The sequence below is a fragment of the Formica exsecta genome, unplaced genomic scaffold, assembly GCF_003651465.1.
Source record: "Formica exsecta isolate Colony F162 unplaced genomic scaffold, ASM365146v1 scaffold27, whole genome shotgun sequence".
NCBI lineage: Eukaryota > Metazoa > Arthropoda > Insecta > Hymenoptera > Formicidae > Formica > Formica exsecta.
The window spans coordinates 10183-35741 of NW_021849963.1; the positions used below are offsets into that span (position 1 = coordinate 10183).

General features: G+C 37.9%; 1 protein-coding gene across 8 annotated transcripts; it reads left to right on the forward strand.

Annotated features, from left to right (window-relative positions):
* On the forward strand, window positions 1–25546 carry LOC115237048 (transcriptional activator protein Pur-beta). Of its 8 annotated transcripts, none has more exons than XM_029809818.1 (8): window positions 1–302; window positions 3283–3333; window positions 12372–12490; window positions 12927–13029; window positions 13267–13397; window positions 13637–13864; window positions 14179–14343; window positions 23924–25546. In XM_029809818.1, the coding sequence occupies exons 1-8, from the start codon at window positions 266–268 to the stop codon at window positions 24221–24223; spliced, it is 1134 nt and encodes a 377-aa protein (XP_029665678.1). In that variant the 5' UTR covers window positions 1–265; the 3' UTR covers window positions 24224–25546. The 8 variants fall into 8 exon arrangements, with proteins under 8 accessions (XP_029665678.1, XP_029665679.1, XP_029665680.1 ...); XM_029809819.1 differs by having other exon boundaries at window positions 13267–13385; XM_029809820.1 differs by lacking the exon at window positions 1–302 and adding an exon at window positions 1844–2360.
* The last annotated feature ends 13 nt before the right edge of the window (window positions 25547–25559 follow it).

Consider the following 25559-nt stretch of genomic DNA (forward strand, 5'->3'; position numbering starts at 1 on the left):
CGTCGTCCCTCTCTCGGAGGGATCTCGCGCGCGCCTCCACGAGGAGCTAGTGTGTCGAGGGGATCTCCTTCTCTTTCTCTCTATCCGTTCGTTTCTCCGTGTACATTCTCTATCTATCAAACTATCTATCTCTTTCTCTCTCTCTCTCTCTCTCCTGTTCTCGCGCTCTCCGATCGCCGGGGGGGCCCGCCGCTGAGAAGACGTCAAGGGACGACGACGCGTGGAAGTTTAACCAAGAAAGGAGCGTGCTGCCGCGAGAAGCGCAATGTCCGACCGGGAGAGCCTGGACGATCAGCCGCAAAGTAAGTACAGCCGTGGCAAAAAAAGCGCACCGTATAACCGATCATACTCGGTGTTGCCGTGTCTCTGTCTCTCTCCTTCTCCCTGTCTCTCGCTCTCTCTCTCTCTCTCTCTCTCTCGTCCATCGGTCTCGCGGTCGCTCAGTCGCTATACCCTGGCGGCGTCGCGCGTCGAACGGACGAAACGTGTACGGATCACCGGATCACCCGACATCTTTTTTTTTTTCTTTCTTTCTTTCTTTCTTTCTTTCTTTCTTTTTGCCCCTCGTGGTATCCCTCCCCATGGGTGATTCTCGTGTGCAGCGTGGCGTGTTTGGTGCGCGCGTTAAACTCGACGAAGGACGATAAGGCGCTTCCGCGCCCGCCTTTTCGAGTTTGACGAGAAAACCGAAAAGCGACGACGAATTCCCTCCCTCCCTCCCTCCCCTCCCTCGCCCCGCTTCCATCATTCCGTCAGTCCAGTCGCTCGCGCGGGCCCCCGGGAATGTATCCCTAACTGCGGGAACATCCGAAATGAAATTCCCCCCCCCCCTCCTCCCGCCACAACCCCTTCGCGAAGCTTCCGCGATCTTTCCGTCAGCCAGCCGGTTCTGTCAAGCGTCGCGCGAGGAGAATCGCTATTTTTCAACGGCACCCAGGATTCAAGATGGCCGGGTGCATGTCGACCGAGAGGATAGCCCCTTTCGTTCCCACCATGCCCCGCTCTCTTGCTCCTTTGCCCGCTGAGTCTCTCCCCCCTCTCCGGACTCTCGCTCTCCTTTATACCGCGCATATCTCTCTCTCTCTCTCTTTTTTTCTCTCTCTCTATCTCTATCTCTGCCTCTCACAAGTCGAATATTCTCACAACTTCCGACGTTGCCGTGCGTCACAATGCCGGTTCTCTCTATGCCCCCCCCCCCTCCCGCCTCAACCCCTTCGCGAAGCTTCCGCGATCTTTCCGTCAGCCAGCCGGTTCTGTCAAGCGTCGCGCGAGGAGAATCGCTATTTTTCAACGGCACCCAGGATTCAAGATGGCCGGGTGCATGTCGACCGAGAGGATAGCCCCTTTCGTTCCCACCATGCCCCGCTCTCTTGCTCCTTTGCCCGCTGAGTCTCTCCCCCCTCTCCGGACTCTCGCTCTCCTTTATACCGCGCATATCTCTCTCTCTCTCTCTTTTTTTCTCTCTCTCTATCTCTATCTCTGCCTCTCACAAGTCGAATATTCTCACAACTTCCGACGTTGCCGTGCGTCACAATGCCGGTTCTCTCTATGCGGCGCGCTCGTCTTTTTTTTCCTTTCCTTCTCTTTTTTTTTCCCACGAGCCAGTCGTGCGAGTGTAGCCGAAAAACTCGCGATGGAATATCGCCTCGAGTCGCGAAGGAGCGCGAGAAAGTGTGATGTAATATTTGGCTTTGGTCTACATCTATCTATCTATCTAGTCGATGGCGCGCGCGCGCGCAAGCAACGGAAACCGAGCCGTGTAAATTTCACACGTATTCACATACATACGAGCGACTCCTCGGTTCCCCCTCCCTCCCTTCTCCCCCTTCTCGCTCCGTCTCTCTCTTGCGTGTCGCGTAACGCGGTGTCTTTTGACCTCGAAACGAAAAGGCTACGACGAATAGCGTGCCTCGGATAGATAGGTGGATGAATAGATGATCGAGAGCGCACGAAGAGCTCTTCTCGCGTGTCCAAAAGATTCGATGAAGCTTTCTCTCTCTCCCTCGCTCTCCTTTTCCCGCGCGCACCTTCCTCGTTCCTAACCTCTTTTTTTTTCCGCACCTCGTGTCGCGCGACATTGACACTCTCTCTTTCTCCGTCCTTCCTCCATCTCGTTCCTCACCGATTAAATTAGACCTGGCGATGCTAGAGCGAGGATTATTCGCGACCTGGCGCGAGGTACTCGCAAAAATCCTCGATAACGTTCGCGAGAGAATTCCGGGGTTTAATCGGAAATTTAAATCGATGGTAGCAGAATTTGCATTTCGACGCTGCGGACACACACACACGACGATAATTTGTCTAGGTTGCGGCTTAATATTTCGCTGAATATGTAAGGTGTTTAAAAATAGAACGCGAATGTAAGTATTCTCTGGCCTCCCTTTCGAGACGAAAAGATAAAGCTAGAGAGAGAGAGAGAGAGAAATTATGAAATATGCGTGTGTAGGAAAAAGTAGAAATGAATAAATCTCGTTTTCTCGTCATATATCTTAAACATGGATTAGCACAAGATTCATGTGTGTGTCTGTATCTTTAAAACTCTATCGAAATTATATAACATTGGTATATAATGGAATATTGATATTAATAATATGTTGCGTTTGTGCAAATTTTGGCGAAATATCATTATAACCTGCAAACTGTGTAATTCTATTCCATATATGTGCTGCGGGAGTTATATGGGTTGGAAATATACAATGAATTATTTTATTACAATGAAAATTGTGCATCGCTTATATTTATTACGACGACATTTCGCTGCATTTGCACTTTGAAAGGAATGATTTTACGATCAAAGCGCGCTATGTTTGGGCTGAAAATATTCAATGAATTATTTTATTATAATAAAAATTGTGTATTGCTTATATTTATTACGACGATATTTCGTTGCATTTGCACTTTGAAAGCAATAATTTTACGATCAAAGCGCGCTATATTTGTTTCACGCGAATATAATTATATTACAAAAAGAGATCGGCCATTGCATAACAAGAACAAGCGAGATTCTATCCTTTTTAGGATGAAACGATCGAAATCTAACTGATTAGTATTAAATTATGCAATAAATATTTCGATCAATTAAATTCCAAAAAATATGATTTATTTATTTTTTGTTCTACAATTTTTGGTAATATTTCATAAAGTATAAAGTCTCGCTAGTGGCAGCTTCTTTTTTTTTTTAATTTTGAACAATCTGTACGATTTAATCGCTGCTTTAAGCGTTATAACTGATGTTGCTACATTATTCGTTAATTAATTACACATTTTTGTTTATCTTGCTAGAATATGGAAACCCAGGCGGCATGGATGCTGGGGGTGCTGACTTTGATTCCGGTGAGTGTTTTACTGTGCATAATTATTAAAGAGGTAAGAAGATGTGTTTCCACAAAAGTCAAGTAATCTATGTCTTTAACAATGCAGGCGATTTATATTAAACAACGCATGAATGAGCGATATTAAACTATATCACTGTAACAATTCATTTGATTAAATTCTCATTTTTTTAAATATTGTAAATACGATTTTTATATATATTCACTAGTTTCATTAATTAATTAATTAAATTATATTAAATTTATCTTACTTTATATTTCAATACATACCAAATTTGCGACAAGTTTCGAGAAAGAATATAAAATCTTATTATGATATTTGCATTATATATCGCCATCTAAGTTTAAATAAAAATAGATATTTATATATATATATATATATATATACTAATGCAGGAAATTAAACTTGAAACTATCGAATCTATTTTTTTAATGATTATAATGATTTAATTTATATACAAATTAAGGAAAACATCTTTCTGAATCTAAAACTTCGATAATGAGCTCTAAGAATTATAACTTACGTACACTAAAAAAAATAACATCGAGCGGGGCAAGATACAATCAATTACATAATCGAGATACATAATCAGATTCTATTTCTCACTTTTCAACGTACTCGTGACCAAGAATACTTTTCTCGGATTGTACTAGTAAAGATGACGGATCCTATTTAATGTACTACAATGATCAGATAATCTCATTTGTCCGCGTCCGCTTTCTCGAGAGACGGAAGAAGATAGAACGCGTAGGGAGGGAAGAGGAGAGAAGACGAACCTGAGACAAATTTTTGCGGAGGTTCGTGGAACGGAGTCGGAACGGAATACGAAGCGGCCGGAAGCGGGACGCGACGGCAGTGGGGCGCCGGTACTAGAGCGCAGTCAGCTGGTCGTGACGTCACGCGACATGTCGTCGGTAGGCGCGAGGGTAGGTGGTGGGGGGGGAGATCGCCTCCCTCGGCCGCGTCCGCCGTCGCTGTCGCCGCGCGCGCGCGCTGTGATTTAAAACGCGGAGTCACGTGGCGGCGTATCGCTCGTGAGAGCCGGCGCTTGTACGGCCGCGGATTGGCCCGCCGCCACCATGGTTCGCGCATACCATTGGCATGACGGCGAGCTCCATGAATGACCGGGCACGTCATTCGCGTTACGATTTCACGTTCGACGGATATACGTCGTCGTTGCCCGACCATTTTCGTCGTTCTTTACAGTCGTCGGGCGATCGGTTTTCGCCGACGACTTCGCTGGAACGGCATATGACGGCGACGCCGGATAATCATCATTGGCCCCCCCCACGTGCGAGACGGCTCGATGTGTCATTGCACGATGACTATACCGGGCATACCCGGCGCTTTTTCCTCGTCGTTCTCAGTGCACGCCGCGTACTCGTTTCCGCGAACACTTTCACGAGAGATCTTTCCTCTTTCCTATCGCGCCATTCCGAATCGTGGCGTACGGTGATAGTCGTCCGAGAGTCGCCGATGCCGTTGAGCGTGCGAAAGCGCGTTCCGTTTTCAATTTTCAACATGAAAACCGGTATATCTCCAGGAGTTAAGATCCGGTCGCTAATCGCGCGCGCGAAAGCAATCTCTATGTTTAGTCGTGACCATGGAAACGCAACAAGCTCTCATCTCGCGGTACGATATCTTTAACCAGTGTCTCTTTACTACAACTTGAAGCACTTAACATAGTAGAAAGCAAGTGCATGTGGCAAAGAAAATCAGAAATATCGCAAGTATCGAAGACCACGCGAGACAAGAGCTTAGAGTGTATTTTATCACGTGGTTTCGAGGTGTGACTTCACTGGAATTTTGCTTGGAAAACCATTCCCGGATTTGTCGCGAGTGCGCGAAACTGTCTGCCAATCGCGATGCCTCGGTGACGTTTTGAATCAAATCCGAGTTGACATGTGATACGGTTCTTGTCCATCTGCGCGGATATGGAGAGGGTAGTGATAACGCTTGTACAGAGAACTTGCGGTCTTTATTCGGTAAAAATAATCTCGCATCGCTATTATTATCTACGATCGTATAAAGGATGACGACGCGAGATTTACATCAAAAGCTTCGGTCATTGATCGCTTTATTTTCCCTTGGAAAAATTTCTACTTTCGCACAAAATCGCAAAACTTAAAATATTGTTACAATAATATTATATATGTACACTTCTCTCTTCTTTGAATTTATATGCGATGCAGTTTCCATACAAAGTGAACTATAGATGATTACGTAAATGTACATACCGAGCATACTTTAGCGAAAGCATGCAGAGTGCTAGGGGCGAAAAGCTTACGATCATCTTACGTTGAATCTTAAAGACAGCAACGCTATTTTCGCATATTTCACGAGACAGAAATTATTCAAGTGCGGTTTAGAAAAAGTGGCATTTACAATTAGTTCCTTGCAAGTATCATCCGGGGATCTGCTGTCAGATCGAGATCGATTTCGCGCCAAATTGTTCGACAATGGAAGAGATCGTGGAAATATCAGGGGACGACGTTCATGAGAATCCGAAAAACTGGGGCGACACTATGGAAAGGATACAGTATTGGTATCCGGAAGGTACTTGTCTTAAATATACTTGGACACTTACGAGAGGGATAGGTTTTTCTCTGAAAACAGGGTGTCTACTCCCTGGAACGATATGGAGAACCTGGAATTCTTAGGGATTTTTTTTTTGTATCTGGAAAAATCAGGAAATTCTATAGGAATTTTATTGAGATTTGGGGGATTTTTTAATATGATTCTTTCTTTGATAATTTTGCTCATATCGTAAGCAGTAGGCAATCTACCGATTATTAATATATTTTATAAATATATATCTATTTCTGTTTAAATATTTAAAGTCTTAACAAAATATTAAGTATGCAATACGTATTTTTTGTTGTTATTTTTAATGATAAAAAAATAAAAATATGCAGGTGAAAAATGTTTATCTTATGAAAGCTATTCATTTTTTCTTTCAGTACATTTTCAAATCTAGCTCTTGAAAGTTTAAATGGCTCTTTATTTTTTCTTTGTATGAATGAAAAGCATTAGAAAGCGCACGCAATAAAACATTTTAAAAAGTTACACCCAAAAAATCTCTAAAAAAATTCTCTTGGGATTTGAAACAAAAAATCAGGAAGATCAGGAAATTTTGGTACAAAATTTTAGTAGACACTTTGGAAGAACTCTCGTTTTAATGTTCTTAAGCATACAGATAGCGGAGGTACCGGGATACATCCTTTATCATTCGTACATTCCGTGCGTATCGAACTGAGACAGCCGCTAGACCTGAATCACTCGTGATTCATTGACACGTTCCTTCTGAGAATCATTCCTGATTCAGGTACAGCGAGTGTAACGTTCACGTAATTTGACGTCACGGTAATCGTGGTACGTACATCCGTAGATAGGTAAAGTTACTTATATTTTCACAAAAATAGATTACGATCAAAGAAGAAAGGGTATCCTCTCACACAGATGAGCTTAATTCAATTAATTTCAAAAAATTCAATTAATTTCAAATTTCTATCACAGTTTCGTTAAAAAAATTGCTTGTATTGTAAAATATTTATTTAAAAAATTCTGCAATTATCTCTCTCTTTCTCTCGATAATATGTAGAGAGAGATTGAATGTAATTCTAATAATCCTAAAATATCGCATGAACATGAAGAAGCTCTGGATGATATAAACCTCGTAATAAACTGTCATATTGCGCTTTGAGAAAACAAATTTGTCGGAAAATTACGTGTGCTTAAATTGATTGCTTCTGTAAACTATTGTGTTGGCGGAATATCTTTGTAGTGACTCGAATATCTCTGCAAAATGCGGATGATTCAAAAATGAGAATGAAGCTCTCACAATTATTCTATAAATATCCATATTCTCATAAATGTTTTATTATAAACGTATTTGAGAAAAGATGTGAAGGATAATAGTGAAAATTCCTTCGGAATTAATTTTTACTAGTAAAAGGATGATAAGAAATAATCCACTTTAGGTCATCTTTTTATTATTTCTTTTTAATTAGAAATCTTTTTTTTTCAAATTTTAAATTTGATTCCCATTAAAACAAAATTCGAATTGAATTGCACTGAAAATCAAAGTTCATTGTTCTCTTTGCCTGTGTGTTTCTAAATCCGTTAGTCTATATTATATAAAATGAATCAACTTTAACATAATTAAAATCTTTTATAATGATTATGTGAGAGTAGGTCAATTATTATCATCACTATCAAAAATATATTTCCCGATTTAATATGTGACCAAATTTAGTACTTATAAAAGAATTAAGAGAGAAAGAGACTATAATAATAGCAGCAAACATTAATATAATTTAATATATTACGACTAATTATAATATTTGGAGACATTGTTATATTTAGAGACATTATTATTCTTTGTGTCGCTAGTTTTTAAATAATTATAACAGAATAAATCGGCTATTGAAAAATAGAAATTGATCAATTATATAAACATGTAATTTATATATAAACTCGAATTCCATTTCATAGAATATTTTATAAATATCCTGTTCTATAAATTTGAAAATTTCTGTGGCCACACACATTACTTGGTTCTAACATAAAACTGTTTATTCAGGACTCTTGTACGGATTCGCATCAGCAAATAGGATAGCAAAGGATAGAGAATAGATGATGAGATTGTCCAAACATTGTTTACTGCATTCAACGAACTGATATTTATCGTTTCGATCGTTTTCCATCCAATATAAATTTAACAGATACTCGAATTAAATACGATCGTGAAATTTTTAGTACAGGAAATCACTAATCGCATCAATTTGGTCGTTAATTTCTAGGAATTGATTGTTTAAATTTACACTCTGAACTTGGAATCTTGTATTGCCTCCAATAAATAATCAGCCATCCCTAATTTACACGGCATTTCCTCCGTTCCGATTTGTGCCGGAAATGCTGGATGCTAGTGGGGCAGCGAGACGCATTCCGCGGGGGAGGGAGGGAGAGAGAAGGGGTGGGTGGTGGGTGGGTGGTTGGGAGGGGAAGGCACGGCACGGCGAAGAGTCGGCGTTGAGATTCGCGTTGAGGCAGGTCGGAGCGCTACGAGCCGCGCTCCAGGCGCAGAGATCAATGCACCCGCGATCATCTCCATTCGCCGTCGTCGTTGTCGTCGTCACTCCCGTTCGTGCCTGGACAGACAGATCCGCGACAGAGACAAGTCCCCATGATAGATATCCAGATGCGCGGACGTAACGTCGAGAGGGGACCGGAAGGCGCGATGACCCCAACCAAGGAAACGTCCCGTCGACGTTGCGTACGATGAATATGGACGAGGAAAGCGAAAGAAGAAGCGATAGGTCGACGGAGGCTCATTATCGCCCGTTGAAGACGATGACGACGACGACGACGACGATCCCATGTCCTGCTCGCGAAATGGTGGTGAGCCCGACGACGCTCGCGCCCTGTGCAACTGTGCAGTGAAATGCAAGTATATAACGTCGATGCAAGCCGGCGGGTGAGAAGTGGGCGTCTCTGCATGGACACGCGCCAATCGTTAGTCGGAGGAATCGTTTATCGACGCTCCGAAGGAGGAACACGAAGAGTGGAATTTGGCGTGGAGGATCATCCGCGAGTGTGTTTCCGAGAGAGTCGTCTGGACGAGTCGTTGGATAATCGTCGACCTGATCTACTTTCGACGAGAGGAATCGATCGAGAAGGAAGGTCCTTATTGGAATTGGAAACCTCAACCAGAAGGATTCTGCTTGGTGTATCGTGTCGGTCGGATGATCGGTTAAACGAGAGCCGGTTTGAATCGAAGAATTACATTGATCGAGCGTTATAGAGATCCCTCCCACATTCGAGTTTGTGACTAATCGATGCAACGCAGGCGGCGTACCTCGGGCGACCCTTGGAGAAAAGAAGTGAGAGCGAGAGAGAAAGGATGCCGAGAGTGGCATTTTCCGATGTTTCATCGTTCTTCCTTCAAGTCGGTCATTAAGATCAAAAACTCGGATGCTTTCAAGTGATTCACGGTGGTGAATCTGACATTTTCGCTCACTACGTATGTGATAGAGATCGAGGAAAAGGATTTTTCGAATATCGGTCATCGAAACGGAAGCGACAATAGAAGGTATTTTCTTCAGTAAATTGATGATGTCACTCATGATCGATCAGGATACACCTTATAAGTGTATTATGCCTATATTATTCTAGAGTTTTTACCGGAAACTGTGCCCACACACACACACACACATGAATGCCGCACAGACGGTTGCAGTTTCCATGTTCTTCGAGGCTGGAAAGAGTAATCGAGAGCTTCAATGAGAAGCAGCCAGTCTCCGAGTAATAAATGGTGACCTAGAAGAAACAAGAACCCCGAGGGTGGAGTCCAGAAGAGAGAAAGAGAGAGAGGATGGCAATGAGAGAGGAAAAGAAAAAGAAGGAGATCCATCCAAAATACTAGAGGGGGAACAAAAGAGCAAATTTAGAGAAAGAAAATAGCACGGTGGCACGAGATCACACTAATCACTTCACCGTTTGATCTCGTTATTATACCACATAAATATCTTTAGGATCGCTTTCGACAGAGTCTCGATTACTTAGAAAGGAAGAATGTATTCGCGAATTACGGTGTATAATTTTAGAAACTAGTTACCCCTTCAACGAGAGGAAGGAAGGTTCGAAGCTTTTCGTCGCAAAACATCGTCGTATACTTACTCGATAAAGGAGGAAGCACAGGGAGAAGTGAAATCGCATCGAACTGAATCGCGAGCGAGTTGAAAGGTGTCAGGAGGGGTCAGATTCGACGCGGATCGATGTGACATAGTAGCCTGACGTCGGTGGACGGCGATTACGAGCCGGAAAAGCAAGCCGACGAGAGACACTTTACGCGCGCGAAGGTGTACACGGGGAGGGGAATTGCGATGGTGATGCAACAGTCATCGACCGAGCGGAGGAGACGCCTGCGGGAAATAGAGCAATGGTGAAAGTGCACGTCCGCGCGCGATCTGTTTCATCCTCCGCGAGTATCGCGAGAGGACGAGCAAGAAGTATCGACAGATCGAGGTATTACGGAGAGTGACGACTCGGTCAAGGTAGCTGCCAAGTGGTAGACAATTAGGAACGCGAGGTATCCTCTTGAGACTGATGCGGCGATGCGTTCATCGATTGACCCCGCGAGTCGTCCTTCGCGAAAGAGAACAGTGGACGAAAGCCCACTTGCGCGTATCAACGTGGTAACGATAGATTAAAGGTTTAGTACGGATGGAGTTAGGTAAGATACGCGTGATGACCGAGTTACCGGAGACGGAGGACCAACGACCTCTTTCGCCAAGTTATCCCGACGAAAGTTATGCGCTGAAACCGCCAACGATTTACACGAGAGCTTGTGGACGAGAGGCTTTTGAAACTGAGTTTGGGGAGGAAAGATACGGGGCTGTAGATATGGGAACTACTCGTCTCGAGAAATAAATGTTACTTTCAGAAGGAGACGTAAATCCCTTCGCAATGAGGGGTCTTGCACGAGGGATTCATTGCGCTTAATAAGAGAAAATCTGCGACGAATGAAAGAGAGAAAGAAAGAAAGAGAGAGAAAAAGGAATAAACAGAATTAGCGAGCGAGCATTGGTCAATTAATTGCGGCTTCCTTGAATTCTGTGAGACTTTAGCGCGACGTAGCGCGGCTCTTAGGAGAAGGACGTATTATGCACAGGTGCACGGATTACCGTAGTATCGATAGGATGTTCAAGAGCAGGATTTTCCAGGGCGATCTCAGCCCCGTCCCAATTCCAGGCAGCCTGCAACAATCCAGTACGTAGTAATGTGCAGCTAAGCCGCGTTATATCGATCGATCGGCCTCGAGCGACTCCTTTGCGCAGGAGATCTCTACAACCCTTTTTGTACGATCGATCCCCGAGATCCTCAATCATTATTATTTCTTTGAGATACGGTAACCAGATTGTCCGATATTAATTTTTCGCTATTATAATGACCTTTGGTATTTGGCAGTACGTACGTTGATGAGAATGGTTGACCTTTAAATTAATTAATTATCAACCATTTTCTCTGCAGAATTTATTAATCAAACATTTATTTTTGGATGATTTTTATAGAAAACTAGTCAGATTTATTATTTAATTTTTTTATTTTTAATAACACAAAAGATATTCTTTTCCTATTATATTTATATTATTATCTTTTTTATTTTTTAAAAATGCAATCGAATTAATTAATAAATATAAAAACGAAAATACAATACAAACAATCTTTCATTAAGTTTATTCTACTTCGTTATTATAAGTGATTTAAACAATATCTGAAAATTTTTGAAAAAAAGTAATTTTTTAAGAGCATATTTTCCTGTTTTTCGAGCATTTTTTTTATTTTATGGAGCATATTTTAGGTGCTTAAAACAGGTTCTTTAAAGCATATTTTTGGTTGCCCTAATAATTATATATGAAATATGCTCATATATAAATATATACAAATATATATGATTATATATAAATATATATGATTATATATAAATAATCTGAATATTTTTAAATTAATTCTAATTAAAAGAACTATTGCTTGTCGCTAATTTTGTCGATATTAAGTTTAAGAAACTGCCGTTGATTTGTTTTTTATATATATATTATTGATGTACCATCTTAAATATATAGGAAGGTTTTGAAATTTTAATAATTAATAATTTAATTAATTTAATTAAATAAATTTAATAATTTTGTACCATATAAATTTTATAATATTGCGCTCATTACATTGATCTTATTCTCTTCGCGCAGATTTAATAGGAAATATTCAAATCTTAAGAATTTAAGGATACAAGATTGAACTTGAGATCAGAAATCATTTTTGCAATTATTTTTCTTCATAAAAAATACAAATGGAAGAAAAATTATTTGGATTAGACTTCATCATTCTATTCTAAAGTTGAAGTTTACTATTTTGGAACTATCTCTATCCAACAATTCCAAACTGCAGTATGCAATATCATAATTGCTAATATTAACGAATATATATGTATATATATGTTAATATATTAATGATATTAATAAATTATATTTATCTTGTAGGTCAGCAAGGCCAGCAGAGCGAGCAGGAACTGGCGACGAAAATGCTGCAAATTCAAAGCAAAAGATTCTACCTTGACGTAAAACAAAACAGACGTGGAAGGTTTATCAAAGTCGCTGAGGTATTATTTTATTTTTTAATTTAAATCTCGGCGCATATATCGTACAGGGATTTAGATTCTACAGCAGAAACAAAAATTGTGAAATCAATTGCTATAATTAAGCAATTAATAATTAATAATGAAATATTAAAGGTTGAATTTTTACATGAAACAATACCTGATTAAAATAAGTTTCTAAAAATTTCTTAGTTTTAATAACTTTTTATTTTATTAATTCTGATAATAAAACTAAAAAAATTTATATGATTAAGATGATATATCTGCCATATCTGCCAAATGGTTGCAGATATTTTTTGACAAATTTGTTTTATTAAAATTACACAGGCACATACACTATAACTACGGATATAAAATCGCATGTCATATATGAGAAATCTCTTCTAAAACAATAGTTTATTTTTTTACATAATTGTTTTTTGTTTTTTTTTTATTTCAGATCGGAGCGGATGGAAGAAGAAGCCAAATCTATCTGGCACTCAGTACAGCATCCGAATTTCGGGACCATCTGTCGACGTTTAGCGATTTTTATGCATCTCTAGGTACATTATAATATCTGTCATCTCAGAAGAGTACGATTCGAAATCTTAATTATGGCTAATATATATGAAATATTGTAGTCCTAATTAAAAATCTATCGATAAAATCTTAATATTTCATAATGCAGTCTAGAATTTGTTTTAACTTGCAATAGTTATCTCGTCAATGATTGATACTTGTCTTTATTGTAATGAAAAGAAATATTTAATTTATTTTTGTTTGTGATACTGGATAATCAGGTCCACCAAATCCGGAAAACGTACCAGACGACGGAAAACTCAAGTCAGAAATGATGGTGAAGGATAATAGGCGATATTACTTGGACCTCAAGGAGAATTCTCGCGGCCGTTTCCTGCGGGTGAGTCACCCTGTATGTACCAGCCAATATACTTACTTTCTACGCTAAGTCATAAAAGGAATCTGTCGGCTTTCGTCTCAAGAGATGTGCTCTTTTCGAAGGATGACAAAGACAAATAGAACTCTTCTAGAATCGTTGATGAAGAAGGAATATGTGGAATCCGATATAATGATTTATGTGTTATAGATACAAACCGTACAACGAATCGACATGGAATATCTCAAGTATAATCTTTACGTTGCTCTTCGCAGGTGTCGCAGACGATAACACGGGGAGGACCTAGAACGCAGATTGCAATACCAGCGCAAGGTATGATAGAGTTTCGTGACGCGTTAACGGACCTTCTCGAGGAATTCGGGACGGATGACGGTGGCTTCAAAGGCGACTTGCCGGAGGGCCGTTACATGCGTGTGGATAGTAAGAATTTCTATTTTGATATCGGCCAGAACAATCGTGGCATCTACATGAGAATTTCTGAGGTACGTACTACTCTTACACACGGAAAAAAATATCAAAAAAACCAAATTAGCCGAAACTGATGCCAAAATACTTATTTCGCTGAGAAAAGGTTAACTCTTAATTGACCAAGTAATCTAACAATAATATTATATATTATATAAGACATTCTTTCTCTGTATGTATGAAATATTCATAGTTATGTTAAATTAATTAGGAAAAATTTATTAGTTTCGTACATGTAGTCCTAAATAAAGCACAAAATAAATGTAATCTACTCAATATTATGCTTATAATCCAATGACAGATAATAATGCAGGACGAAACATTTTTGCAGGTGAAGACAAACTTCAGGACAGCCATCACCGTACCGGAAAAGTCTTGGGCGCGTTTCCGTGATATCTTCGCAGATTATTGCGAAAAGATGAAGGAGGGCGGCGGCGTTAGTAGCAGCAGCGGAGGGAATGTATTGTCCGAGGGGAAGGGCTCGGTGGTGGCACAGGTACCATCGCCATCTTCGAACACACAGCCTAACCCCAATCCAAATTTAGACTCTCCCCTAATCAAGTGAAAAAGGCTTTAACTTAACTCGAACATTTGGGAATTATAACTCGTTTTCAAGTCATTAAGCGAAGTAAAGGAAGTTGTCAGAGTCTATGCCATCGTCGGTCATCATCATTATTATTCATCGGCTATGACATCGACATGGTCATCGGCATGATCATCGTCATTGTCACACCGCCATCGACACCACATTACTGTCACCGTCGCCTGTCACCGAGATACCGTCATCGACACCGTCATCGTCATCGCCACATCATACACCGTCACACTTGCCATCAATTGCGCGAACACCAAAACTCGCCTGAAATATGGCCATTATATCGCAAAGAGTATCAGCCGATTGTTGAATGTATATTCATATAATCACAGATTTGATAAAAAAAAGAAAAAAGACGGGGTGCACGACGGTATATGGTTATTAATACACAAATGAATCGGCGCGTCTCGCGAAGATGAGAAAGGCGGAAGGTGGGAGAGGATAGATGGTGTGTGTGTATGTGTGTGTGTATGTGTGTGCGTGTGGGCGTGTGTGTGTTTGCATGGAGGGAAAACGAGTCACTGCCGCTCGTGCGACTAACACAGAATAAACAACAAGAAAAAAAGAGACACGCAACAACGGAAAATCGAGAATATAATTATTGCGCGATATCTTTTTAGGCGAGCACGAGTTGCCATCGATTAACGTTATGAGTACTACCGTTCATTTCCTGGCTTTTTGCGAACGCACGTCTGTTTGGTTTTGCTAAGCTTCTTGTACTAATTTTTCATTCTCAGACATTCAGGGTACGCGCGTGCGCGTTTCACTTGTCACTTGTGCGTTGAACGAACAAGAATCTTCGAACGGGAAATGGACTGTAGTGTGGATCACGTTACAATTGAATTTGATCGTTCAGAATTTATGAATAAATAGTTGTTATATTAACGATTATATCACGACGAAGTAGAAAGGGGAAAAAGCGTGTGATTTGTCGCGAGGGAAAGCGAAAATAAAGAAAAAGATCTATCGTGTCTACGTAGGCAGTACGTATGTCTCTTTTCGATTTAACCGACAAAAAAAATATCTTGAATCAAGTCGCTGTATTTTCAACGGACACTCGTTGAGCAAAAGTCGCGAATGGTGTGAATGTAGATAAAATATTGCTGAACGCCTCTTGCGACTCCATTGTCATTTTCTCGACGATAAAAGAGTGCGATTTATTACTGCGGTTAAGTCGAACGAAACATAAGAGGAAAAGAAACCAAGAATAAGAATGAAAAAAATATTCGCGTATTATCGCAAATATTCGAATATTTATATATTACTGTCTGCATTGCGACATCATACACTCGTTTAAAAACTGAATGACGTCTTTATTAAAAGTAATGAGATAATATATATATAGCATAGGTGAGGGAGAGAGAAAAAAAAGGGATGGTAGCCCGAGAGAATATGAAACCATATATTAATACATATTAATATGTATATTATACAAAGTTAATTATACGTTTTGTTTCATCGATTCATACGAAAGGGGTGCACGCGATCATATATATATGAAAAAGACGCGTAAGAGACACGCGCTTTTACAAAATGCAAAAAACACACACATATACATACACATACATGCATGGATTTATGCACGCAAAAACATGCAATATACATTTCGGGAAAAAAAAAAAAACACCAAACACGCGATTTCGATATTTTCCACACCGAATTCACACAGAATGAATAACGACACGCGCACGACGTATATTCCACCATAAAAAAAAAAAAACATATTCCGCCGCAAGGAACACGGTACAAGAGACGGTGTATGTAATTAAGTTACATAAGTTTGAACGATGATCGAGTTCTAACACAATTGCATATTAGGTATGTATTATACGAATGCATAATAGGTATTTATATAGAATCTATATAACTGTATAATTGTAACGAAATGCCAATGTCCGCGGACCCAGGCAACTGTACAAATCTGGCGACGTACAATCAATCGAATTGAAAATCGTTGTTGGGCGTTGCAGTTGCTTAGGTCCCTCTTGCCGGACACAGGAAGAAAGATGAGACAAAACGAATGGCACAGAAAGGGAAAAATAATATTTCAAGAGAGAGAAGGAGGAGAATAACACGCAATTGTGTTATCTCTCTGAGTAAAAAGGAAATCTAAATACGCTTCGATTCTGCAACGCTGTGCTAATATCAACACAATGATAAATATCTATCCGTTCTCTTTTGTGTTTCTTCTGTGATTGAAACGGCAAACCGACATAAATCTATATTTCGCACTGGTGCGAATATGAAACGAATGAGAAACCCATATAGAGGAAGAAAGACACGTAGATACGCGTTATTAAAAAATGCTATTTAATTGGGGCGCGTTCGATTGAGTGCGTGATCGGCGCGTTTGCATTTTCGATGAGATATAAAATGAGTATAATTTTATTTATTTTCTAGCGACAAACTCTTATTGCTAACGTATTTCGATAGTAAAATAATTATTCTTCAGTTGCATTTCCTTTTAAAATTTACAATTTCGGCTGGTCTGAATTTACTTAGCACGTAGATCGTTTCGACGAATATAAATATGAAATATAAATCACAATAACAAATTCAAGTACGCACGAGTGGGTGATATATATTGAGACAAGAATCCCGATCCTCTTCGATTTTAAAGTATAATTTTTTCCAAGATGATCTTTCTCACATTCTTTCTCTCATTCTTTGAACGCACGTTTAAAACGATCGTTCCGCGATATCGATATATATAATTTGTATTAATTAATTACTAATAACTAAAATTAACGAGAAGGACAAACGAAATCTATTTCAACAGATTGTTGACGAGCTTTTACATGTCTGTACTTTTTTTTTACATCTTTTCAAATTTATTATCGGAAATTTTTTTGTTAAGTTCAAGGGAAAGGGGGAGAGGGGTCAGAAAAAAACCTGCGATCTGTGCAACAAGCATTGTATATTGTTCGGATAGAGCGTTGTAAACGGAAACTGCAAGGAAGAGGCATAGAAAAAAATCGTTCACTGGCGCAGATGGTATGACATTGTGATCTATGCAAATTACAAATCACAAAGCAGCCACAAGTAGTAGATATTTAAGATATAAATACACGTAAAAAAAAAAACACGTACGTCTATGGCGACTAGAGAAAAAGGGGAGGAAACACTGTGTTACTGAAATGTACGCGCGATAGCGTGCATTTTAACACGTTATTAAAAAGCGAGGACGACTACAAACGTACCTAACTAAAAAAACGCAGAGAAGGCGAGAGAAAGAGAGAAACAGATATAAAGAAAACAAAAATAATGAAGAGATACCGTCTGACACACGTAAGAATAAGCAAAGTAATATAAAAATGAATGAAAAAAAAACATGACGCTCCTGCCACGCAGCGAGTCTTTAGACAGCTTTAAGATAATAATTATAAATGATAAAAATAATAATTATTAAATAATAACGATAAACTTTCTATATGTTGAATCGTGTCTAGTGAGAGAAGTACTATCGAAGTAAAAAAAGCAACACAAAAAAAAAATAATAATACTACTATCGCCACACACATGAATTAATGCAGTTTATATGACCATTGATTAGTTGTCTCTATCTCGCGCGCGAATGTTCTTTTCTTTTTTTCATAATATATATAATATAGCGAGGAGAGAAAAGGGGTGGCTGTTAGAGAAATAGCTTTTGGTGTTTCGTTTGATGTTTTATGAACAAACGTTGCGCGGTTGGTTGAACGGCGGACCTTTTTGCTAAATGTTATAATATCCACAAAAGGGTGCCGGAGTTCCATATACCTGTGTTTTTATATATTCGGTGGAGTTGAACACCGGAGCTACTGTTATCCATTGTCACGCGCTAATTCTTATCACGTAGGATTTTCATATGTGTACGTGGATCGCGAGCGACAATTGCGTGTAACGATATGATATCGGCGTTTGCATTGTAAAAAAAATAAAAAAATAAAAAAAACGCATTCATTTCCAAACAACTCACGTCTTTCATAGCGAGACGAGTCGTCGCGATAGCGACGTAATCTCTCTCTCGCTGCACGAAATTGTGGCTCATAAAAAGAAGCGAAGCTTTATCAAGCTAAGTTTCACCTAGTATGAAAATCCTGTCGTTGCTGCGAATATTATTATTATTATTATTATTATTATTATTATTATTATTATTATTATTATTATTATTACGATTATATTGTCATTATTCTTACTATTATGATTATTCTTTTTATTACCGCTATGATTAACTATTAGTATCTATTATATTATCGGAGAGAGCTGTTGTGTACTGAGATTGCTAATAACGAAACCAGTCTCGAGCGGGCTGATCTCTTTCGTTTTCTTTTTAGCATCACACGACAACGATCAGTCGAGTTTGCGAATTTAATGGCTTTTCCGTTCTCCATCCTTTTATTCCTCTCATCCCAATCAATCTCGATCTCAGCCAAATCCTTCCTCTCTCTCTCTTTCTTCGCATCTACTTACTTATGTAAGCACATTTTCTTCTCTTCTTCTCAGATTCGTTTCCGTTCTTTCTAATCAAGTCTGATATAGAGTGCGGTTTCGCGAAAGAGATATAGAGAAGCGAGATGATGACAGATGCGAGTCAAAAAGAGAGAGATAGAGAGATTCGACGGGAAGTCGATTGATACCATCAAAAGTTGGATCGACGGTGTTAAATTAAACATTGATTCGCGATCTAGCGGATCAAGCAAGAGTAATCATCCTTCGATGCGTTGCGGTTTCCCTTTTTTTTTCCTCCTGGCGCGCTCTCGCGTGTGTGCATGCGTGCGTGAATGCTAATTTGTGTGCGTGTGTAGGCTCGACAATCGAAGCGAGCGAGCGAGCGAATTCTTTGTAAGGCGAGAGAAGAAATTGAGATGAGAAAATTGCCGATTGCGAGGACGATGCGCCGTCGAATTACGTTAACACCGCGATTTTCGGAGGGAGTTATATACGCAGGAATTATACGTGTCCTTGAACTATTACATTATATCAATAGCGTAACAAAAATCAAAGTTTGTTGTTGCAGAAAACAGTGAGAATTACTGCGATTGGCCTTTGTATGTCATTTGATTTATTAAAGATAACAGTCTGTTGCAACTTCCAACGTTTTTCATCTTCCCACATGCACACAGTGCAAGTATCCTTCTCTCGCATCACGCATGTAACACAATTGTAATTAATTTATATATTATTTTTAAAATCATCTCTTAAGGATATCTCAACGTGTCAGAGATATTTTGCTTTTAAGACATGCGCGAGACATTTTTGTATATCGCTAACGAAGTTTACGATCTGTATTCGAATGAAATATTTTTTCCGCTAAATACAAAAACGCTTGGACAGCGCGACGTGATATATTTTCGTGGTGCATCGTCCTTGGTATAAGATAGGCATCGTGTAAGTAGATGCGACGCTAAAAAAAACGTTTAACGCAGCGCGCAACTCTCAAACGTTACTCGTTTCTCTCTCGAGGAAAATCGATATATCAGCATAATATTAATTGTTATATAAATATTTATCGCGCGAGTCGAGTTTTCGAAATGTTACATGCTCGAGGATGGTTTGTCGGACACGAATTCGTACCAATTGTTTCTTCGGATAAACGTTTTTCCGCCACATAGTTTGTAATATACTTCAATATTAACTCTTAAAGAATAAACACACACGAAAAAAAAAAAAGAAATAACGTCGGGGGCGAAAGATCGGTTCACTGGCACGATAACCGGGGATAGGCACAAGGAGAATTTCACGCACTTTAAATAATATCCGAGGACCTGAGAATTCAAGGAACCCCACCTTCCCCAAATGCATCCGAGGAACCAAGATCGCGCGTTGCTCGCGAGATTTCGGGACTCGTTTGATTCCAGAATATGTCACAAAGGATCCCGCAATTCGATCAGATCGCACGTACAGATACGCGAATTCTAGAATTCAAGATTTTCTAAAATTTCAAGATCCTAGGATTTCGACAATTCGCGGACTCTCGAAGATCCAATTTATTTAAGAACTCCGAATGGTCCAAGGTATCCGAGATCCAAGGGATTCCGATTCGGAAAAAGTGCACGTCTCTGGGATCAGTCACGACCTTTCGCCCATTGCTGCAAGATAAAAATCATAGCTACTAAAGACAAGTCGTCTTTAACACGTGTATCACGTTCGTGTAACGCGAATGATCGTGTAATATATGTATTGTAAGGTGGTTAGCAGAAAGGCGCTTAAACATCAGGATAAGCAGCAGGAGGATAACCGAATCAGAAAAGAATGAAAAAGAAAAAAAAAAGTTACCGCGCAAAAGAATTGCTGTTCATCTATTCGACATTGCGTTTTCGAGATTAAAAAAAAAAAAAAATACGTGACAGATAAATGAACGATAAAAACAAAAACAAAAAATAGAAATACACAGTACTCTACGGTTCACACGTTCGAACGAAGAGAAAACTAAAAAAAAAAAAAAAGAGATTCATCGCATCGATGTTGAATGTAACACGTTTTACAAGGTAACAGAGCATTTCATTTTATAACATTTCTACTGTCTATACTTTCACCCGGACATTCTTATCGAATGAAAGAAATGGAAAAGAGATCCACCTGTCCTGATACCCTCCAGCATCTCCTTTAAAATTGACGCGATCGGTCCTGAGGGTGCACCAAGTCCGTTTTACACGATCTAACGAATTTGCGACAAAATTCTATTTATAATATAATGAGCTGTATAGAAAATATTTTCTCATATATACATATACACAAAATTAAATTTATATTATATAATCTATATACACTTAAAAATTAATATTCTCTAATCGAATATTGATATCGACTATATCTATCTAATATTCTTGCAGTACATTTAGAATGAAAATTTTCAATTGTGACATAAATTACAATTTTTTTCATTGCAATATTTTTTAAAATCGTCAATAATATTTTTTATAATTTCTATTGTATTATAGAGTGTATAAACTACGCCTTAAAACGCGAAATTTCGTAAATTATGAATCGTGCAAAACGGGGCTCTAAATCGACGAATTTTCTTTCCTCAGCCGAAAGTACACAAAAACTATATATATATATATATATATCTGTCTCCCTCTTAAATTATGCATAAGCGTCGTTTTGAATCGCGACACAACAGTGTTACAGAATACGAAATATTCTTTTGTTGTAAGAGCTATTAATGTATTGATTTCGCGTTAAACGTGTGCAACGCATGCACTGCACGCATGTATAGCAGCAAATGTCGGATTGTGTGAAAATCTTTTAAGAAACTTTTGTTACGATGAACTAAACTGCAATCTCTCTTTAACAGAACGATTAAATCAAAAGAGTTACATCAATTGAATGTTTATGATGAGCCCCTGATATTTTTATTACGTTTAACCCTTTCCAATCTTTTATCGAAAATTTTATACATTTTTTTCTTACCATCCCATGTTCGAAATTTTTTGACACAACGTTTTTATCTCTTTTTTTTCTGTTTTCTCTTTTAATTATGTTTAACAATATATACCGATGCTTGTTTTCTCATATACAGACATACAACATAAATGTAAAGTATATTTTGTTTACGACATTCAAATCCTATTGAATGCTGACTGAGGATTGGAAAGAGCTAAATAGATTGTAAGGCCATCAAAAAAAAAGTTTATTCATGTTCAAAATTACTTGATGATGGGTAACTGTACGTAAGAAAAAAAAAACACATTATTTCGATTATGAATCTTCTGACATGAGAATCTCTCAGGATTTCTAATATTGAAATTCGTGTTATATTTTTGATTTGTTATAATATTGATATTGATTCGTTTCGCTTATAGTCCATTATGCAATCAGTTTTGACGTTAGAAGTAAATATAAATCATATATGACACATTCTTACAATATGTATTGAAATAAATTAATTTTTTGGTATGCCATTACATATATTAACATTAGAATAGATCTGTGAAATGTATGTATGTGTTTAATTCTCTTTTTATATAAAAATAATTGATGAAAATGAAAATCATTTCATTTATTGATGAAAAACAACGAGTCTTATTGATTTATTCTATTAAATGTTAGTATTGGCATATGAAAAAAATTGATTTTCATCTATAATGCAAGAAGGATTCGTATATTTTTCGTTTCTGACGTCATAATCTAACATGATTGCAATAAGAGAAAGGAAATCTTGTATGTATCTATGCACTTTTCATCCCTTCATATCCTTGGATTTTAAATCATATGGTCTTTTCGATTTTTAGCTTCGTGAGTTTTGCGAAGTCTGGGTTTTTAAATCTTCAATTTCTTGCATTTTATAGAGAAAAAAAATTATCAGACGATTTCTCAGTTCTTTACTTATCCCTATTTTAATTTACTTTAATCCATCTCTATCCAAAATCTTCTTTTTCTTAAGCCGTCCACTTAATGTTATCGTCTGAAATATATTTTTTATGCAACTTCGAAGAGGAATATTTCTTGCATCCTTGTACGATTATTCCCTGTGTTTGCTCTTCTCGTAGCAGATTTGCTTCGAATTTGTATATTGAGAAATATATTCCAGATGTATTATAGCATTAAGGGGTCTTCCTAGTTTGACGCTTTGAAAATAAAGCAATTTTTGGCGAATTTTTTTAAAGAAAAGTATAAAACATGTTAATTCTAAACTTTGCACGTTTATTAAATAACATTTCAAATATATCCTGAATTTTTTTCAAACAAAAATATTTGTTCGTTTCGAAGTTATAGTAGCCTAACCAGGGTGTCTAAAAAAAAAAATTGTTGTTCGTGGGGAACATGATTTCAGCCGTTATAATCACTTGAAATAAAAAACCAAAAAGATTCTTAATCTGTATGAGTGCGGCTATCGTGTGAACTAGAATTAAATCGATATTTGCAAAATTCAAATTTTGCGACTTACAAAACTAAACAATTTTTTAGTAAAAAATGAAATTTTTTTTTTTTGAGACGCTGCCATTTTTTCATTTTTCAATATATTTTTTTTTTATTCTAGTTTATATGATAGCCACATTCATACAGATTAAGAATCTTTTTGGTTTTTTTATTTCAGATGACTGGCTGATAACGGCTGGAAACGTTGTTCGCCACGACAACAATTTTTTTTAGACACCCTGGTTGGACTACTATAACTCCGAAACAAACAAATATTTTTGTTTGAAAAAAATTCAGGATATACTTGAAATGTTATTTAATAAACGTGCAAAGTTTAGAATTAATATGTTTTATACTTTTATTTTTAAAAAAATTCCCAAAAATCGCCTTATTTTCAGAGTGTCAAACTAGAAAAACTCCTTAAGTGGACTCTCTGAGTAATCACTATAATAAATAAATTATATTATCTAACTAAGCAAAGCGGTGCAAGACTATTCGGGTCAGTATAAATATTTCCTATTATAGATATCTCTATATTACACACAGTGTAACTCTCTTATACTCTAAGATCTCTTGTCGCAGCATCACATTATTCATGTAGCGATTTTCCGTTATAATCGCTATCTTGATCCGACAGGTCGGGCGATCCAAGTCCACCGGCAGCAAGAGCAAAACGGAGAAGGTACAGAAGGCCGATAAGCGGCAGCGTAAGTTCCTGAAGAGGCGAAGATCCTTGCCGCGTCAAACGGAGTCCTCCCTCGTCGATCCCGTAAAATCCATTTCCGCTCCTGTCGCCGCTGCATCCCCATCCTACTCCACTATGACCGTATCCAGCAAAAGCACGGTGGTTTCCGAGGGAACAGCCTCTAGCGATTCTTCCAGAGTATCTCGGGAGGTCCAGCAAGCGGTCCCGCAACTGGAGGTGATCCGTGTTTAAATCCGAACGTAGATAGAATGGCAAGAGGAGAGAAACAGGAGATCTGACGTATTATAAAAGCGATATAAAATTCCAACGAGTTTGAATTTCGATTGGCCGCAGCCACGCGAAATTCACTTCGACATTTACCTGTGGCAATGAAAATATATGTAGTTTTTTTTTTACCTGTGGTATCGGAAATTAAACTCGTCGTAAGTTGTATCGATTTCATATCCGCTTGAGAAATCACGAGATACCCTCTCGGATTTTCCATTGGAAAAGGCAAAATTTGCATTGCTTCCAACACCATGAATATCAATCCTGTTATTTTTTGTCGTTCATATTGCGCTTATCCTGCTCCCATATAACCATCCTCAATCTTACAGAAGAATGAATCGTCGAGTATAACTATTTTTAGCTATTTTACAGGAAATTCTAAAAATTTAGATTATTTCGATAATTGAAAAATTATTTCTCAATTTGAATTTGAATAATACATGCATGCGCAGAAATTCGTATGAGACTATCTATTCACAAGGTGCACTTTTTACTTATGAAATATGCGCAAAATTTTCATTTAAACATAAGAGACGACGAATTAAATTATCAATTTAAAAATCGTATAATTATAAATGATTACAATAGCAGAACTTACAATATACTTCTGGAAAAAATATATTATACAAAAATATTTAAACTAAATTTCAAATGTAATGTATTAGCAAAGAAGCATTACTATCGTTTGATTATATAACGTTAATGAAAACGATGTTATATAACAATAGAAATAATGATTTTTACTCATATTTTTTACGTCATAAATACTGCAATTAAAATACGATCTTTTTTCGAAATTCTTTTGATTAAAAAATTAGAAAGAAAAAAATAGCATATGAGAATCTTATAGATTTATCAGTTTATTAGTTGATTAAAAAATGTATTTTGCTTTTATATTCATCAGATGTTTATTGCGTTAGTTTATATGGCGGATGATTTTCCATGATTTTTAAAGTAATGCTCACATAATTAAAAGTTAACATTTTTGGTTTATGCGGTGAATCACACCGGCAAAAACATTTCTTTTCACTTGGAATATAAAAGCAATTATTTTTCCGCACTGTGGAAAGCGTTAAAATCTTTTTTTCTTCGATTTGAAAAATATTTCATCTCATTTTTTCAATTCGATTTATATAACATGAATGTAAGATGTATTTTAGTAATGTAAAAATGAACGCGTTACGAGAAACTTAAAAACTATCGACTTTCATTATACCGAATTTTCTTCGAAAACATTCCAGCCTTTATTTTGTGGCCGAATAATAAAAATAAAGATCTGTCTTATTTGATATACACAAGC

Coding starts and splice junctions, on each gene's coding strand:
- LOC115237048 (XM_029809815.1), top strand. CDS start 10,998: ATGCACAGGTGCACGGATTACCGTAGTATCGATAGGATGTTCAAGAGC. Junction 11,104..12,371: donor AGGCAGCCTGCAACAATCCA/GTACGTAGTAAT, acceptor TTTATCTTGTAG/GTCAGCAAGGCCAGCAGAGC. Junction 14,344..23,923: donor AGGGCTCGGTGGTGGCACAG/GTACCATCGCCA, acceptor TTGATCCGACAG/GTCGGGCGATCCAAGTCCAC.